At 40.7% G+C, this 19,539-nt stretch overlaps 1 protein-coding gene across 4 annotated transcripts in view; it reads left to right on the forward strand.

Annotated features, from left to right (window-relative positions):
* The window catches only part of LOC132821793 (neprilysin-like), a 190,893-nt gene that overhangs the window by 131,276 nt on the left and 40,078 nt on the right, over nt 1-19,539 (forward strand). For all 4 annotated transcript variants that reach the window (XM_060834584.1, XM_060834587.1, XM_060834586.1 and 1 more), the window contains exons 13-15: nt 1,717-1,845; nt 11,565-11,663; nt 17,203-17,280. In XM_060834584.1, coding sequence (XP_060690567.1) covers nt 1,717-1,845; nt 11,565-11,663; nt 17,203-17,280 — 306 coding nt within the window. The remainder of the gene's footprint in view (nt 1-1,716; nt 1,846-11,564; nt 11,664-17,202; nt 17,281-19,539) is intronic.

Genomic DNA, 19,539 nt, shown 5'->3' on the forward strand with positions numbered 1-19,539 from the left:
ATTGGGGTAGGATTAGAGACAAAAAAATCTGTAGATGCTGGAATCCAAGGTAGACCAGCAGGAGGCTGGAAGAACACAATAGGCCAGACAGCATCAGGAGGTGGAGGAGTCCACTTTTCTTTATGTTGTTCTTTTGTGGAACACATCAGAGAGTGCAGTGTGGAGAAAGTGTACAAACGATGTCAACAGCAACATGGACAAAGCTGTGGGACGACTATACGTAGACTATGCTTTTGTTGGGGAGAGTAAAAAAAGGTAATATTATTCCTCAATTAAAACATCATAAGAGATGTGTGCTTTTTAAATAGTTGTATGAAGTCATATTACTAAGGCTGCTCACCACCACCTTCTCACGGACACAAGTGCAGGTCCAGTCAGCAATGTTCACATCCCAAGAATAGTTAAAAGAAAATAAATAATTTGGTATTGGAAAATCCAAGTTCCCAGCACAAATAAAAGTTGGCATTGATCAAATACAGATGTTTGCAGTTCCAAGTCTGCTGTTATGTCTTTGAGAGAGGACCTGTTCAAGTGTTCCAATTGTCGAATTTTTAAAAGACTTGTTGCTGTCAATAATAGGCTGAAAAACAGGGCCACCAGGATTCCTAACGAGGCCAAGCTACAGAGACCTATCATATTGCCCATGTCCCTCTACCAATTGGAAGCTACTTTTTTAACAATCCAATGAAAGAAAAGACTTCCCCTTCTGGAGTGCCTTTACATAACCTTGGATATCCCAACTGAGTACTTTCGAAGAAGGTGTAACCCTTCTTCAGGATGGGGAGCGGGTGTGAGGGGAGCTGTAGATAAAGTGGGTTTGGGGCTGGGTTTTGGGTGGACAGAGGAGTGGTGTGGGTAAGGTAGGGGTAGGTGAACACATATCGAGGGTGCAACCTGTTTGGTCGATAGGAGGAATGAATCCATTGATAGCTAGAAGGAAGGGAGGAATGAAAGGGAGGGGTAGGTGCTGGAAATAGAGTCAGGAGAAGGGAAGGGAGGTTATTTGAAATTGGAGAACTCAATGTTGAGTCCTCCGGGCTGGAGGAGCACAACAACAATTAGAGTTGCTGATGATTCCTCCAGTGCCATTGGCTGCACACATAAGCATATGGGGAGAGTTGGTGTTGGCTTCCAGCACCAGGATTCATGTTAATTACCTCAGTGACACTACCATTATGTTCTGGTGCATTGGCAGCTGTTACACCAACAGCCAAGTTGGGAGAAAATCTACAGAAATGCTATCCACAGTGACATCTAGAGTTCAGAACCTGAAACTACACCATGATTGTTGACATTGCAAAACTGAATGGGAATTGTTAACACAGAAATTGATAGTGATAAATGTTAAAAGTATGAAGTTTATAAACAGAACTACACATTCTCAGCACATTTTTCAACAAAAGTACTACTAGGAGAAATGTAAAATGTTCTGTCAACTTGTTATCAGTCATTTTGTTCTTTCTCAGAAAATCAAAATGTACCCAAACAAGTTTAAAATGGAAAGACATACTGTAAGCATTTCTCACAACTACATCCTCTTCAAACGGCTTGGTACACTCATAGGGGAAGAATTTATTTCTGATTTGATTCCACTCCATTTTGGATTCCTACATAAAGTTGGCAGCAGTTTTGTTCAGGTTAATGCAGCCTAATGAAATCAGCCGTTCAAATATAAATGTTTTACCTCATGTTTCTCTTTTGTTTTGCATCATGCAGGCTCTTTATGGAACAACATCAGAGAGTGCAGTGTGGAGAAAGTGTGCAAACTATGTCAACAGCAACATGGACAAAGCTGTGGGACGACTTTATGTAGACGATGCTTTTGCTGGGGAGAGTAAAAAAATGGTAATATTATTCCTCAATTAAAACATCATAAGAGATGTGTGATTTTTATATAGTTCTATGAAGTCATATTACTAAGTCTGCTCACCACCCTGGCCAAGTCAACAATGTCGCCATTCCATGAATAGTTAAAAGAAAATAAATAATTTACTATTGGCAGGTCCAAGCTTCCAACACAAATAAAAGTTGGCATTGAGCAAATCCAGATGCTTGCAGTTCCAAATCTGCTGTTAAGTCTTTGAGAGGGGACCTGTACAAATGTTCCAATTGTTGGACTTTTAATGGACTTGTGAATAACTTGTTGCTGTCCACAATAAGCTGAAAAACAGGGCTTCAGGATTCCTAATGAGGCCAATCCACAGAGATCTACCATATTGCCCATGTCCCTCTACCTATTGGAAGCTACTTATTAAACCATCAATTCAATCCAGTGAAAGAAAATATTTTGTTTTCTCTTGTGCCGTTACTTAACCTTGGATATCCCAATTGAGTGCTTTTGAAATGCAGACAGTTTGGGAAACACAGCAGTTGAGTTACGTATAGCACTCTCCTATAATCAGCAAGATAATAAAGACCAGATAGTCTGGTTTAGAAGAAAAGCCAAGCAGGTTGAACATATGCTCATTGACATTTTAGAGACTGCAAGATTATCTTAGTGAAGCATCGAAGATTCAAGGGACTTGCTAGCTCAATTGGTAAATCTCAGACTTCAAACCTTGCAGGCAAAGGTTCAAGAACTTGCCTGGGTACTATTTTCAGAATGGTACATGTGTCAGTAGTTAGTACTGCTGCCTCACAGCGCCAGGGACCCAGGCTCAATTCCAGCCGCAGGTGACTATCTGTGTGGAGTTTGCACATTCTCCTTATGTCTGCACGGGTTACCTTCAGGTGCTCCTGTCTCCTCCTACAGTCCAAAGATGTGTAAGTTATTTGGATTGTCCATTCTAAATTGCCCTGTATTGCACAGGGATGGGCAGACTAGGTTGATTAGCCGTGGTTAATGTGGGTCATAGAGCCTTAGAGATGTACAGCATGGAAACAGACCCTTCAGTCCAACCCGTTCATGCTGACCAGATATCCCAACCCAATCTAGTCCTACTTGCCAGCACCCAGCCCATATCCCTCCAAACCTTTCCTATTCATATACCCATCCAAATACCTCTTAAATGCTGCAATTGTACCAGCCTCCACCACATCCTCTGGCAGCTCATTCCATACACATGCCACCCTCTGCATGACAAAGTTGCCCTTTAGGTCTCCTTTATATCTTTCCCCTCTCACTCTAAACCTATGCCCTCTAGTTCTGGACTCCCCGATCCCAGTGAAAAGACTTTGTCTATTTATCCTATCCATGCCCCTCATAATTTTGTAAACCTCTATAAGGTCACCCCTCAGTCTCCGACACTCCAAGGAAAACAGCCCCAGCCTGTTCAGCCTCTCCCTGTAGGTCAGATCCTCCAACCCTGGCAATATCCTTATAAATCTTTTTGGAAACCTTTCAAGTTTCACAACATCTTTCTGATAGGAAGGAGGCCAGAATTACATGCAATATTCCAATAGTGGCCTAACCAATGTCCTGTACAGCCGCAACATGACCTCCCAACTCCTGTACTCAATACTCTGACCAATAAAGGAAAGCATACCAAACGCCATCTTCATTATCCTATCTATCGGCGACTCTACTTTCAAGGAGCTATGAACCTGCACTCCAAGGTCTCTTTGTTCAGCAACACTCCCTAGGACCTTACCATTAAGTGTATAATTCCTGCTAAGATTTGCTTTCCCAAAATGCAGCACCTTGCATTTATCTGAATTAAACTCCATCTGCCAGTTCTCAGCCCATTGGCCCATCTGTTACAGATCCTGTTGTAATCTGAGTTAATCCTCTTCGCTGTCCACTACACCTCCAATTTTGGTGTCATCTGCAAACTTACTAACTGTACCTCTTATGCTTGCATCCAAATCATTTATGTAAATGACAAAAAGCAGAGGGCCCAGCACCAATCCTTGTGGCACTCCACTGGTCACAGGCCTCCAGTCTGGAAAAACAACCTTCCACCACCATCTTTGAGCTAGTTCTGTCTTCTACCTTTGAGCTAGTTCTGTATCCAAATGTCTAGTTCTCCCTGTTTTTCGTGAGATCTAACCTTGCTAATCAGTTTTCCATGGGGAACCCTGTTGAAAGCCTTACTGAAATCCATATACGTCACATCTACTGCTCTGCCCTCATGAATCTTCTTTGTTACTTCTTCAAAAAACTCAATTAAGTTTGTGAGATATGATTTTCCATTCACAAAGCCATGTTGACTATCCCGAATCAGTCCTTGCCTTTCCAAATACATGTACATCCTGTCCCTCAGGATTCCCTCCAACAACTTGCCCACCAAATACACCAGGTTCACTGGTCTATAATTCCCTGGCTTGTCTTTACCACCCTTCTTAAACAGTGGCACCACATTTGCCAACCTCCAGCCTTCTTGCACCTCACCTGTGACTATCGATGATACAAATATCTCAGCAAGAGGCCCAGCAATCACTTCTCTAGCTTCCCACAAAGTTCTCTGGTACACCTGATCAGATCCTGAGGATTTATGCACCTTTATGTGTTCCAAGACATCCAGCACTTCCTCCTCTGTAATCTGGACATTTTGCAAGATATCAACATCTATTTTCCTACAGTCTATATTTTCCATATCCTTTTCCACTGTAAATACTGATGCAAAATATTCATTTAGTATCCCCCCCATTTTCTGTGGCTCCACACAAAGGCCATCATGCTGACATTTGAGGGGCCCTATTCTCTTCCTAGTTACCCTTTTCTCCTTAATATATTTGTAAAAACCCTTTGGATTCTCCTTAATTCTATTTGCCAAAGCTATCTCATGTCCCCATTTTGCCTTCCTGATTTCCCTCTTAAGTATACTCCAACCTTCTTTATACTCTTCTCATGATTCACTCGATCTGTCCTGTCTATACCTGACATATGTTTCCTTCTTTTTCTGAACCAAACCCTCAATTACTTTAGTCATCCAACATTCCCTATACCTCCCAGCCTTCCCTTTCACCCTGACAGGAATGTATTTTCTCTGGATTCTTGTTATCTCATTTCTGAAGGCTTCTCATTTTCTAGCCGTTCCTTTACCTGCGATTATCTGCCTCCAATCAGCTTTCGAAAGTTCTTGCCTAATAAAGTCAAAATTTCAACTTTTAGATCTGGTCTATCCTTTTCCATCACTATTTTAAAACAAATAGAATTATGGTCGCTGGCCCCAAAGTGCTCCCCCACTGACACCTCAGTCATCTGCCCTGCCTTATTTCCCAAGAGTAGGTCAAGTTTTGCACCTTCTCTAGTAGGTACATCCACATACTGAATCAGAAAATTGTCTTGTGTACACTTAACAAATTCCTCTCCATCTAGACCTTTAACACTATGGCAGTCCCAGTCTATGTTTAGAGAGTTAAAATCCCCTACCATAACTACCCGATTATTCTTACAGATAGCTGAGATCCCCTTACAAGTTTGTTTCTCAATTTCCATCTGACTATTGGGGGGTCTATAATACAATCCCAATAAGGTTATCATCCCTTTCTTATTTCTCAGTTCCACCCAAATAACTTCCCTGGATGCATTTTCAGGAATATCCTCCCTCAGCACAGCTGTAATGCTATCCCTTATCAAAAATGCCACTCCCCCTCCTCTCTTGCCTCCCTTTCTATCCTTCCTGTAGCAATTGTATCCTGGAACAGTAAGCTGCCAGTCCTGCCCATCCCTGAGCCATGTTTCCGTAATTGCTATGAAATCCCAGTCCCATGTTCCTAACCATGCCCTGAGTTCATCTGCCTTCCCAGTTAGGCCCTTTGCATTGAAATAAATGCAGGTTAATTTATTAGTCCTACCTTGTCCCTGCCTGCCCTGACTGCTTGACTCACTATGGTTCTCAGCTGTACCTGTCTCAGATCGGTCTCTTTCCTCATTATCTCCCTGGGTCCCACCCCCCACCACCTTAATAGTTTACATCCTCCCAAGCAGTTCGAGCAAATTTCCCTGCCAGTATACTAGTCCCCTTCCAATTCAGGTGCAATCCGTCCTTCTTATGCAGGTCACTTCTACCCCAAAAGAGATTCCAATGATCCAAAAATGTGAATCCTTCTCCCATACACCAGCTCCTCAGCCATGCATTTATCGGCTCTATCCTCCTATTCCTGCCCTCACTAGCTTGTAGCACTAGGAGTAATCCAGATATTACTACCCTTGAGAACCTCCTTTTTAAATTTCTGCCTAACTCTCTGTAATCTCCCTTCAGAGTTTCATTCTTTTCCCTTCCAATGTCATTGGTTCCAATGTGGACAATGACCGCCTGCTGGCCCCTCTCCCCCGTGAGAACATTCTGCACCCTCTCTAAGACTTCCTTGATCCTGGCGCCAGGGAAACAACACACCATTCTGCTGTTTCTCTGCTGGCCACAGAAACATCTGTCTGTACCTCTGACTACAGAATCCCCTAACACAATTGATCTCTTGGAAGCCGACGTACCCCTTGTTGCATTAGAGCCAGTCTCAATACCAGAAACTTGGCTGTTCGTGGTACATTCCTCTGAGACTCCATCACCCCCTACATTTTCCAGAACAGCATACCTGATTGAAATGGGTATATCCACAAAAGACTCCTGCACTAGCTGCCTGCCACTCTTACTCTTCCTGGAGTTAACCCATCTATGTGACTGTATCTGAGACTTTTCCCCCTTCCTATAACTGCCATCCATCACATACTGTTGCTGTTGCAAATTCCTCATTGCTTCTATCTGTCTCTCCAGCCCATCCACTCGATCTGATAAGATTCGCATTCAACAGCATTTATGGCAGATGTAATCCTCAGTAACCCTTAAATTCTCTTTAAACTCCCACATCTGACAAGAAGTACATATTTCTGCAAAGCCATTTTTGCTCCTTCACAATCTACAGACCCAGAAAATAATACCATCTTATTCCCCAGGTTAAATTAATAGCTTTATATTTATAGACTTTATAGACTTATATTTTAAGTTTAATCAAGAGACTTATCTCCAAAAACATATAATCAAGAAAGAATCCAATTTACCCACTACTGCAGCCTTTCTCTTGGACAGACTTAAAACAACAATTAACTTTTCTGATTCAGTGCTGTGAAATTCGCCCAACAGTTCCTCCAAGATTAGTTGTGAATTTCACTGTTTGTTAATTTTCCCAGATGCACTTCAATGTCCAGCAATACACGAACTCAAACAGCAAAGGCGGTAACTGTGCAGGTGTTCTTTCTCTTTCTCTTTCTCTTTCTCTTTCTCTTTCTCTTTCTCTTTCTCTCTTTCTCTCTTTCTCTCTTTCTCTCTTTCTCTTTCTCTTTCTCTTTCTCTCTCTCTCTCTCACTGTCCTCACCATGTGCTTCCTTTGTCTGCTCTTCTTCCTTTTAAACTGCTTTTGTTTTGACTTTTTTTTCCAAAGTTCCAAAACAATGCAACAGCATATAAAACAGGAATTGCTGCTCCTGGAATTCGAGGAAATCACCTCCAACACCTTAAATACCTCAAAAAAAGGAGCAGCTCTTACAGCCAGAAATTTTTCCTGTCCTCCATCTTGGAGTACCCAGAATCCTTATACAGGGATAGAGCAGGGTCTAGATCTGGGTGGGATGCTGTTTAGAGGGTTGGTGCAGACTTGATGGGCTGAATGGCATCTTTTTGCACAGTAGGGATTCTGAGGGGACTTGGAAGGATGAAGGTTAAGAAGATGTTTTCCCTTGTGAACTGAGCAGCAGAGTGAAAATGTAGGTAAACATGCAAAGCTGTATTGTCAATAGAGGGCCATCAAACGTGATAATGTACTAGCTGTTCCATCTGTTGTTCCTTTCAAACCTTACCTTTTAATTTCTTATCAGCTTACTACAAAGTTTATTGTTGTAATGTTTGGAATGAAAGCATGATTAGGCAGATGACAAAAGATAGTTATACTTGCACCACACTGTCTGCATTAAGTATAAAGATGTAAACAGACCCTGGAGCAAATATGTATTTTTAAAAACTGCTCATGGACGTCGCCAGTAATTTTGAAAGAAGAAAGAACAGCAACCGGTAAATAAGTAATCAATAGAATCGTCATCATAGTCCATCTAATTAGTTAAAGGTTAACTTTTTTTAAATCAGAAATAAAATCCTTGCCTCTGTCAATATATGGAAAGACATGGCAGCAACCAAACACAATAATCAGACTATACTGAGGGACAAAACTTTGTGTCCATTAAATAAACTTTGTGCCATCATAAAATATGTTAATCAAATGTCCTCTAAAGTATTTATCTACAGATTCTTTCCCTTCACTTTTAAATGAAGAGTCCCATTAAATCTAACATTTATCATTTTAACAGCATCTTGAAATTATAGTCAGTTTGGACTTAACCAGAATAAAAAAAAACAAAAGTTGTGAGACCATACTCCAGTTGAAGTTTCTCACCTGGAGGGAAGGCTGATCAGGGTATGATGTGTCATGGGCATTGTGCCTGTTTTGCTCATTCCCAACTTTTAAAAGACAATGGATGAGATTTTCTGCTCATTTCTCACTTCATCAATTCTTTGATGGATTTTTGTTTCATTTGTTTATGGGATGTTGCTGGCTAGGCCAGGCTCTGCCAGAGGGCAGTTCAGAGTCAACAACATTGCTGTAGGTCTAGAGTCATATGTAAGCCAGAACAGGTAATGATGGCAGATTTCCTTCCCAACGGACATCTCTGAACCTGTTGCACACAGAACATTAGCCTGGGTTCTGGACTACTAGCCCAGTGATATGACCATGGTGCCACCATTTCCCCATAGTTTGGATTTGAATGGATGAAGTAACGTATATGCAAAAAACCTTGGAGTGTAGGTTCATAGCTCCTTGAAAGCGGAGTCGCAGGTAGATAGGATAGTGAAGAAGGCGTTTGATATGCTTTCCTTTATTGGTCAGAGTATTGAGTACGGGAGTTGAGAGGTCAGGTTGCGGCTGTACAGGACATTGGTTAGGCCACTGTTAGAATATTGCATGCAATTCTGGTCTCCTTCCTATCAGAAAGATGTTGTGAAACTTGAAAGAGTTCAGAAAAGATTTACAAGGACGTTGCCACTGTTGGAGGATTTGAGCTATAGGGAGAGGCTGAACAGGCTGGGGCTGTTTTCCCTGGAGCGTCAGAGGCTGAGGGGTGACCTTATAGAGGTTTAAAAAATTATGAGGGGCATGGATAGGATAAATAGACAAAGTACTTTCCCTGGGGTGGGGAATTCCAGAACTAGAGGGCATAGGTTTAGGGTGAGAGGGGCAAGATATAAAAGAGACCTAAGGGGCAACATTTTCACACAGAGGGTGGTACGTGTATGAAATGAGCTGCCAGAGGAAGTGGTGGGGCTAGTACAATTTCAACATTTAAAAGGCATTTGGATGGGTATATTATTAGGAAGGGCTTGGAAGGATATGGGCCAGGTGCTGGCAGGTGGGACTAGATTTGGTTGGGATAGCTGGTAAGTATGGACGGGTTGAACCGAAAGGTCTGCTTCCATTTCTCTGATTCTATGACTCTTTTGTATCATGGTCTAATTCAGTTTATTAATTATGTGCATTACTCCAAAGATTTATTGAGGTTTTTTTTTCTTGGATGGCACTTCAAACCAAGACCCCATGTGGAGATGATCCTTGACATAAATTGGCAGAAGGACAGAGGAGACATCTCTGGTGTCCTGTCCATTGTTAATGTCTCAATCAACTTCATGAAAACCAATTTACCTGATAGTTATCACATTCTTATTTGTGAAGAGCTTGCTGTGCTTTAATTGGCTATGTAATTGTTACATTGCACAAGTGAGTACTTTTCGCAAGTGCAACATTATTTGCAAAGTATTTTGGGACACAGCTATCTTGAAAATGTTACATAAATGCAAATCTTTTCCTTGCTTTATGTTTTGTTATGTATTATAAATGAATATGTCTGCCTCATAGGAATGTAAGAACAGATATAAGAACATTCAACCTGAAAGATAATTGATACCATTCTTCAGTGATTTCAATCTCACCCTACGCTAAATGTTCTCCAGCATTTCCTGTTCAAGAGGTCTTGACATAACCACCTTTACCCAAGTCACCTTCATTGTCAGGAACCATACGTAAATGCTTAATAATGATGTTTCTGCTTGAGATCAAAGAGTTTCTTTTATTCCGATCCTCATCCTTATTAACCTCCACATTGCCAAGATTTTGAACATGTCTACTTTTTAAGGTCACCTCATCAACCTTTATTGCAGAAGGACACTAGTGACTTCCTGTGCTGAAAAATGATTTTGTATGATGAACAGATGCTTGAAAATGGAAACCGTGCTTTCCAGGAATGCGTCCTCGGCTGCTTCCTATTGAACACATGGGTCATTATTTCAGTTTGCTTAAAATAAAGGGTGAAGATCAGGTCACAGCTCCCTTCAACAAATAGATAACTTCCATAATCGTAAATGTATCAATCACAACTAGCTCGTATATCATTCAATTACATTTTGATTGATCATTATTCTAACTCTAGTTATGCATCTTCATTATATAAATTGATTTCAGTGTTGTCACTTTTTGATTGATGTTCAGCATCAGCAGCTTTTTTATGGAGAGAGAAGGGTTACATAACCCAAAAAAGAATTTCCATTACCCTTTCTGTGAAGAAATGCATCCTGGCATTGTCCTTAAATGACCTACCTCTAGTTTTACATTTTTGCCCTCTTGTTCTGGAAATATTCAAAGGAGGGATATATGTTTTTTTCCCCTTTCTATCTATCCTAAATTGGAACACATTCCAGTGATTTCATTAAGGAGAAGAATGCAGCCTTCGTTTTCTCCAGGATTTCAGATGTACTAGCACCTGCAGAGAAAGTGGACAAGGGCTTTACAAATATAATATAATGTGGAGAGATTCACACAGCAGAAACATTTACCTGAAATTTATCTCAAAGTCAATATTTCCCACATAACTTTTCATCTGCTCAGTACTGCTTGTGCCTGGAGCATTTTTTTGTAAAATCTATCCCCATGATTTCAGCATTTTGTTTGTCTACACTCTCATGCGCCAATCGTGGGCTATTGATGGTTACAAAAGTCTTTCGGCTAACCCAGTGATTCATCTACAAATCTCCCCAGCCATTCAATTCTGAACTTTCTTGTAACCACTTGTACCTTTGTCCTGCCATTCCTGATCTTGGGAGAGAAAGCAGATTCTCTCTCACAACTCAATCTTGTTGATGTTTAATTTGATTATCATAGAATCCCTACAGTGTGGAAACAGGCCTTTCAGCCCAACAAGTCCACACTGGCCCTCCAAAGAGTATCCCACACAGACCCATTCCCCAACCCTATTATTCTACATTAGCCATGACTAATGCAACTAACTTACACACCCCTGAACACTATGGGCAATTTAGTATGGCCAATTTACCTAACCAGCACATCTTTGAACTATAGGAGGAAACCAGAACATCTGGAGGAAACCCACGCAAACATGGGGAGAATGTGCAAACTCCACACAAACAGTCGCTCAAGGGTGGAATCGAACCCGAGTCCCTGGCGCTGTGAGGCAACAGTGATAACCACTGAGCCACTGTGCCACCCATCTTTAATGTTTCTCATTTAATCTCACCTGTGTGTCGTCTGAACTCAGCGAATATTTTATTTTCTACTCATGCCTCCAGGTTGAAGAACTAATTGAGCAGATTCGTGAAGTTTTCGTACAGAATTTGCATGAGCTCAGCTGGATGGACGAGCAGACCAAAAGGAAGGCAGAAGAAAAGGTACACAGACATAGTCATCTGTTCCACTGATATTTTTAGAACTTTGAAAGGATTGTTTAATATTTTAAATTTTATTGTATGCGATGTGGCATCAGTGGCAAGGTGTGCATCTGTTGCCCAAACCAAATGGTTCAGGTGTTAAGAAGGTTGTTAAGAAGGCATTTAGTACATTTACCTTCATTGCTCAGACCTTTTGAGTAGAGGAATTGGTCTGTCATCTTGAGATTGTACAGGATATTGATGAGGCCTCTTCTGGAGTTCTGTGTCCAATTCTGTTTGTGCTGTGATAGGAAGGATATTATGATGCTGAAAAGGGTTCAGAAAAGATTTGCCAGGCTGTTGCTGAGAATGGAAGGTTTGGGTTATAAGGAGAGGCTGCCTAGACTGGGACTTTGTTCACTGAAGGGTAGGAGGTTGAAGGGTGACCTTATGGAGGTTTATAAAATCATTAGAGGTATAGATAATATGAATGGCGGGTGTCTTTTCTCTTGGGTGAGGGATTTCAAGACAAGGGGGATATTTTTAAGGTAAGAGGAAAAAGACTTTTTTAACAGAGTGGTTCGTGTGTAGAATGAACTTCCAGAGGAAGCGATAGTTTCAGGTACAGATACAGCTTCCAAAAAAACACTTCGATAAGTAAATGTATAAGAAAGGTTTTCAGAGATATGGCCAAGTGCATGCTGGTGGGATTAGTTTTGTTTGGGATTATGGCTGACATGGACTGGTTGAACTGAAAGGTCTGTTTCACTGCTGTATGACTCTAAATTGTCATTGAGATGGTGGTGATAAGCTTCCTTTTTCAACTAACTGCAGCCCATGTAGTGCAGGTATGATAATAGTGGGCGGCACAGTCGCTCAGTGGTTAGCACTGCTGCCTCACAGCACCAGGGACCCAGGTTCAATTCCGGCCTTGGGCAACTGTCTGTGTGGAGTTTGCACATTCTCCCCATGTTTCCTCCAGGTGCTCCTGTTTCCTCCTACAGTCCAAAAATGTACAGATTAGGTGAATTGGCCATGCTAAATTGCCCATAGTGTTAGGTGCATTAGTCAGAGGGAAATGGGTCTGGGTGGGTTACTCTTCGGAGGGTCGGTGTGGACTTGTTGGGCTGAAGAACTTGTTTCCATACTGTAGGGAATCTAATCTAATAATGTGATAGCAACGTTACTGGACCAGTCATCCAGATTAATGCTTTGGGTAACATGGGTTCAAATTCTTATCCTGTGAATGTGAATATTGACCCAGTTTACTCAGCATCTCAACAAAGGATAACACTGTGATCTTAACTTCACTGTGGGACAACTTCATGAACCTTTGCTGCAACTCTATCTTTGCACATAGAAACCAAATATGCATATGATATTCCAGGTGTGATCTCATCGAAATCCTGTAACACTGTAGCAAGACCTCTTCATTCCTGTTTTTCAATCACTGTATAATGAAGTTCTTGCATTTGCCTCCTTAACTGTTTGCTTTGCTTGCATGATAACTTCTTATGTTATAAACGTAAGATACAGGAGCACAAGTAGGCCATTCAACTCATTCAGAATGTTCTAGCATTCCATTAGATCTTTGCTGATCTGATCATCCTCAACTCCACTTTCATGCCTTTTTCCCCATAATGTTTGATTCCCTTACTGCCTGAAACTCTAACTCAAACTTGAATGGTCTTTCTAAACACCCTCTGAAAAACAACACTTACTAGTTTTGCATCTTTGTAAAAATGCTGCTTTCGTATTCTTTTGACCAAAGTGAATAATTTCACACTTTCCCACATTTACCCCTATCTGCTATCTTGTTACTCATTCATTTAAACTGTCTATACCTTTTGTAGTACCTCTACATCGTCCCCAGGGCTCATGTTTTGACTTAGCTTTAGATCAGCAGTAAACGTTGATACATGAATAATACAATATCTCTTCATTTATTCATCCATGGGATGTAGGTTGCAAGCTGCCCCATTATTTATTTTCCAGAAGGCAGTTATATTGTCAACTATATTGTTGGGGGTCTGGAATCTGAAATTTGTCAGTCAGACCAGAGCATAAAAGAAATAGTGAGCCTGATGGATTTTTACAACAATCAACAGAAGCCACTATTCAGCCATTTTTAAAAAAATACCTGATATTTCTTATTGAATCCAAATTTCATCATCTGGGATTTGAACCAGTGCCCTCAGATAATTAACTTGGAGCTCTGCTATTCCAGGGACAATACCATAATACCTCCCCACATCTAAATTATTAATGCAGACTGTAAATAGCAGAGGGTAAAAAATGAGGTCTGCAGATGCTGGAGATCACAGCTGAAAATGTGTTGCTGGTTAAAGCACAGCAGGTTAGGCAGCATCCAAGGAACAGGAAATTCGACGTTTCGGGCATAAGCCCTTCATCTTGATGAAGGGCTTATGCCCGAAACGTCGAATTTCCTGTTCCTTGGATGCTGCCTAACCTGCTGTGCTTTAACCAGCAACACATTTTCAGCTGTAAATAGCAGAGGCCTCAGGACTGATTCTTGAGGCACTTCCACTAGTTCCAGCCTGCCAACTTGGAAATGTTAACATCCTTTCAGGCGATGCATTTCAGCTCACTACAGGCAGCTGCATAAAAACAAAAAAAGGTCTTGTAATCTCATCTGATTCTTTTGCAAATTACCTCAAAAATCTAATCATGTTCTTAATGTCTACTGATAGGAAACATAAGAACCATAGCGCTTAATGGCAACACTAAAATATTTGACCCTCAGACCCTGTCCGAAACATGGAGAAGCTGTAAAGTGATAAGCCTAGAAGTGTCGATAAGTGTAGAACAAAAATATGGAGGATTGAATGATAAGGAGATGTTGGGTAAACACGGGTTTGTGCTCTCTGAAGTATAGAAGCTTGAGGTAATCTAATTAAGGTGTTTACAAGGATTTGATAGTTACACTCAAAATCAGATTACCTCTAATACTCTTGCCCACTCCCTTGAATCAAGGTGGTCTTTCTGGAAGACCAGTTTTCAAATTCTAATCTTCTAAACTCAATTTCACAACATTCTGTTACTGTCCCCTCAAATCTGGCATTTCTGTAATAAACAATTTTGGAAATTAAAAGTTAAAAGACTTCATCATTTTCCCTATGTTAAGACTCCACTTCCCTGCCTCTTAGAGACCAAGAGCAATTTTCACTTTTTGTTTGTTCCAAACATACAGTGAAGTATGCTTCACTGTTCTCTATTTGGCTTCCAAATCTGGCTTCCGTGTAATCCCTTTTTCCCACCATCATCTTGTCCAACTATTCATCTCTGGAACAGTTAAATACTTTTTCTCCTAGTTCTTTTGCATGCCCCTATTCTGCAGTGAATGTACCTCAGGGCACAGTTTGTTCCTGTGCAAATTACTTAAATATACATATTAAATTCCCTTTGTTTGGGTCAGCTTAGCATGAAAAAAATGCAGTAAAGTTTGACACAAGTGCTTTCATTGTTCATTCAAGCACAGAACTTAGTCAGAAAATGTCAGGGTGGATAACCACCTGGGTGGAAATCTATGGTTTTGGATGGACTGCTCATTGTAGAAGCTACATGATTGTCATTTTCATTCAAATCAATGAAATGGTTGGGTAGTCTGCTTCACTGTGATACACCAGGAAGGATTTTTTATGTAGTAAGTTGTAATGATTTGGAATAAAGGCCAAAAAATGCTAGTGGAAGCTGATTCAATGGAGACATACAATGGGAATGAATAATTGTTTGAATGTAAAATATACACAGAGCTATGGGGAAGAGCAGGAAAGTAGGACATGACAAAATGGGTGTTTTGGGTACCCTTTTCAAAAAGCCAGCATGGTATTGTGGACCAAACGGCGCCTTCCTGTGCCATAATATTTTATGCTTCTTTTAGTATCCTAACAGTAATAATGTGAATTCTCCTACCCCAAATCTCTTAAGGTCCTCAGAGAAAGCACAACTTGTGTTTTGATAGCAATTTTATTACTAATACAGAAATAATTCCCACATATGGAACTCCTTCCATGACTTCATGGGTGTCTCAAACCACTTCACTGCTAATAAAGTGTTTTCAAAGTTCCATCACTGTTGTAATGGAAACAGGGCAGTCAATTTCTGTCCAGCAAGTTCCCACAAACAACAGCGCTGTAATGACTAGTTAATTTGTCTTTTCGACGGCTGTTGGCTGAGGGATGAATAGTGTCAGAACACTGAAAAAGTTTCACCCGGTCTTCACCACATCACCCTGTGGGATATCTTACTACGAGCTGAAAGGGTTGTCAAATTCTCTTTTCAGCATCTAATTTGAAAGGCAGCACTTGGATACTTCCTCAGCTTGAACTCATTATTAACAGTAGAAATAAAATAGATATTGCTGAAAATAGGCAGCTGGACTAGCAATACCAATGGGGAGAAAAGCAGAGTTAAGATTTCAGGTTTTTGACCTTTCATAGTCTTGTATTATCTGTTCATGCTGGTGTAGGAGTTGGCCAGCATTTATTGGCTATCACACGTTGCCCTGGAGAATGTGGTGGTGGTGAGATACCTTTTTGTACTGCTGCAACTTATGTGCTGCAGGTAAACCCACAATGTCATTAGAGACAGAATTCCTGAATTTTAACCTATAAACACTAAAGGAGCAATAATATATTTCCATAGGAAATTTCACCATGTTTCATGATAATGAGTGACTTGGAAGGTACTGGTTTACCCATGTATCTGCTGCTCTTGTCCTTCTAGATGGTAATAGTCATAGGTTTAGAAGGTGATATTTCTCGCTGAATTTCTGCAGTACAACTCCTAGATAGTGCACACTGCTGCTACTGAGAGTCAATGATGAAAGGAATCAGTGTTTGTGGACATGGGCTCAATCAAGCCAGCTGCTCTGTCCTGGATGGTGTCAAGCTTCTTGAGTGTTGTTGGAACTGCACTCACCTAGATAATTGGTGATTATTCCACCACACTTATGATTTATGCCTTGAGTTGTTCCCTGGCCAATATCTCTGTCTCAGGCTTGCTGCAGTGCTCCAGTGAAGCTCAATGCAAGCTGGAAGAATAGCACTTCATTTTCCGCTTGTTAACTCTACACCCTTCTGGACTCAATATCAAATTCAACAATTTTAGGGCTTGAGACATCTCCCATGTCCTTACCCCAACTCCCACACACCAAGCCTTGTTATCAGATGGTCTGCTATTACATGACACCCATTGTTAGCCACTAATAATCCTTATCAGTAGCTACTCATTCTCCTAGGCTGAACATTATTCTCTCATTTGTTTGTCCAACTGTTCTTCTCTCTCTTTGAGCTCTACCTCCACCTATTGTTTACCCCTTACCCCGTCCCCACATTCTATCTTCTGCATAAAAAAAGCTTTTCCTAGCTGCCATCAGTTCTGAAGAGTCACCTGACCCAAAACATTAAAACTGATTTCTCTTCACAGATGTTGTCAGATGTTTCTGCTGTGTATTTCCAGCAATTTCTGTTTTTGTTTCTGATTTCCAGTATCCACAGTTCTTTAAGTTTTTATAGCATGAGTTGTTCTTTTTCTCTAGGCTAGAGCTATCAGACAGAGAATCGGATATCCACCTGACATCAAAGATGATGCCAAACTGAATGCTGAGTACAAAATGGTAAGTCACTACTATCATTTCCTGCTTATTTTGTCTCAATCATTTTGCCTGTAAACTCATTGAATTCATAAAACATTGGTACAATTCTACAGCAGATTTTATCCTTACATATCGTATAATCATTCTACTCTTCTAAACCCAATTGTAAGTCTATCAGAATTACTGACAATGTTCTTTCACCTTCTCTGCAGCCATAACATTGCATTCTATTACTCTATTACTCCACTGCACTTTGTATGGTATAGCCTGTCTGTACTGCACACAAAACAACACTTTTCATTGTACTTAAATGTATGTGACAACAATAAATCAAATCAGTTACATCCCAAATTTTCACAATTGAATCCAAAACCAAAATGGTCAATTTTAATCCCAGAAAATGGGTGTGTTTTGAGTCAACTGGAAGTTAAAATTTACAAAATGAAGAACAAACCACCTCAAGCCCACTTCAGGTTTTGATGAAGGCAGAGACTGACCAATCCAAGTCACAAAGGAAATGCAACTGGCAAAACATTTTAAGGACCCTGGGAAGCCATTTTTACTTTTATTTTCTTTTTCATTCTGGCTGGGCTTCTAGGTGTTCAGGAACCCCAGCAGGGAAAAAGGAGCAAAGAACAGCTAGATTCATAATGCCTTCATGTGATTGTGTGTCAGGAAGTTATATTGCCCCACAAACAGGCTGCCATGTAAATGCTTCCCCCCCCGCCCCCCCTTTCACAAATGGTGTGCTACCATCTCATCACTGACTAATGTTCCTCCTCACAAAACTACCATAATCTTCACAGCCTCCTGATCCGTTCACCTGGCCCAGTCTTTCCCAGTTTCACTACTGACTCCTGTGGTCCATCCTGTTCATCAGGGAAGCTGGAGAAAAAATATTAAGAGACACTCTACAGTTAAAAGATTCTGATATTTAGGAGATTCAGATGTATGGGCTTTTCATTTATAATTCCCACTGTCATCTCACCCATGCAATGTGTAAACCACAAGTTTTGGGAAATATATGAGGGGCAGCTGATTTGCAACAGCACACACAAAAGCCTGGACATCATGTCAATACACCCTGTGCATTTTGAAGTTAGAAATCTGAATTTCTCTTCTTGGTTCTCCAATCTTTCCAGGGCCTCACCCCTCCCTGTCAGTGTCACTTCCTCCAGCCCTGCAGGTTTCAGAGATGCCAGCTCTGATACAAGTCTTGTGTGTCACTGATTTTCATCATTCCATCATTGGCAGGCATGCATACAATTGCCTGGCTCCAAACCTCTGGAGTATCTTCCCTAACGCTCTCCCTTGCAATGCCTCTTCCATTCACTTAAGATACTCTTGCAAACTTGGATCTTTTAAGACATCATTGGATATAGAGTCATTGAGTCATAGAGATGTACAGCACGGAAACAGACCCTTCGGTCCAACCCGTCCATGCTGACCAGATATCCCAACCCAATCTATCTATCTTAATATCTGCTGCTCTAGTCTTCCTTTGAAACAGCTCAAGGGTTTTACTCCGTTAAGAGGTTTCTCTAAATGCAAGTTGCTGTTCTCATTGTTGACTGTGGGTGGAATACAACCAGTGGCAATTAGCAATTCTCTGGAAAGAGATGCTGGAAGCTGTAGGTTGCAGAATTGCTGTGTGAAATGTGTCAACTTAAAGAGTTAAACAATGCATATCACGAGTTTAACATCAGGGTATGTTGATGAGATAAATCTGTAGGTGATTTCGAGAAACCCGACTTAGAATCTGATGCAACTGAGTTCGATTGTTAAGGAGACAACAAAAAATGGCATGATTTTGGATCAAACATTAGTCTAACACTGGAGGATCATAACTTCAAAAACTATGTTTGCTTCGGGTGAGGTTCTGTGTTTACTGGAGAAGGGCTTCTGTGATGAGTTGATCACCATTGACGACATTGTCAAGCATTGCGGGTTTTTGCAGATACAAAGTTTCTGTGCTTGCATTCCAAACAGGTCCTAAATACAGTTTAGCTGGATTGAAAAGAGGATTGCATTAATATTCCTTTCATGATCTATGATAGTGAATTAGATGAGTTCAAATCATCCAGTCAAATAATGCTCATAGCGAAGTAAGAACTGTTGTTAATATTGCATCTTTCATGACTTTAGGATGCCCCAATGAACCTGATAGCCAATTTGTACAATTAATTTGCACACAGCATGATCTTACAGGTAGATATGATTTAAATTATTAGTGATTTACTGATGTGAGATGGTTAAGAAATTGCCATTAGCCTTGAGGCA

The sequence above is a fragment of the Hemiscyllium ocellatum genome, chromosome 13, assembly GCF_020745735.1.
Source record: "Hemiscyllium ocellatum isolate sHemOce1 chromosome 13, sHemOce1.pat.X.cur, whole genome shotgun sequence".
Taxonomy (NCBI): Eukaryota; Metazoa; Chordata; class Chondrichthyes; order Orectolobiformes; family Hemiscylliidae; genus Hemiscyllium; species Hemiscyllium ocellatum.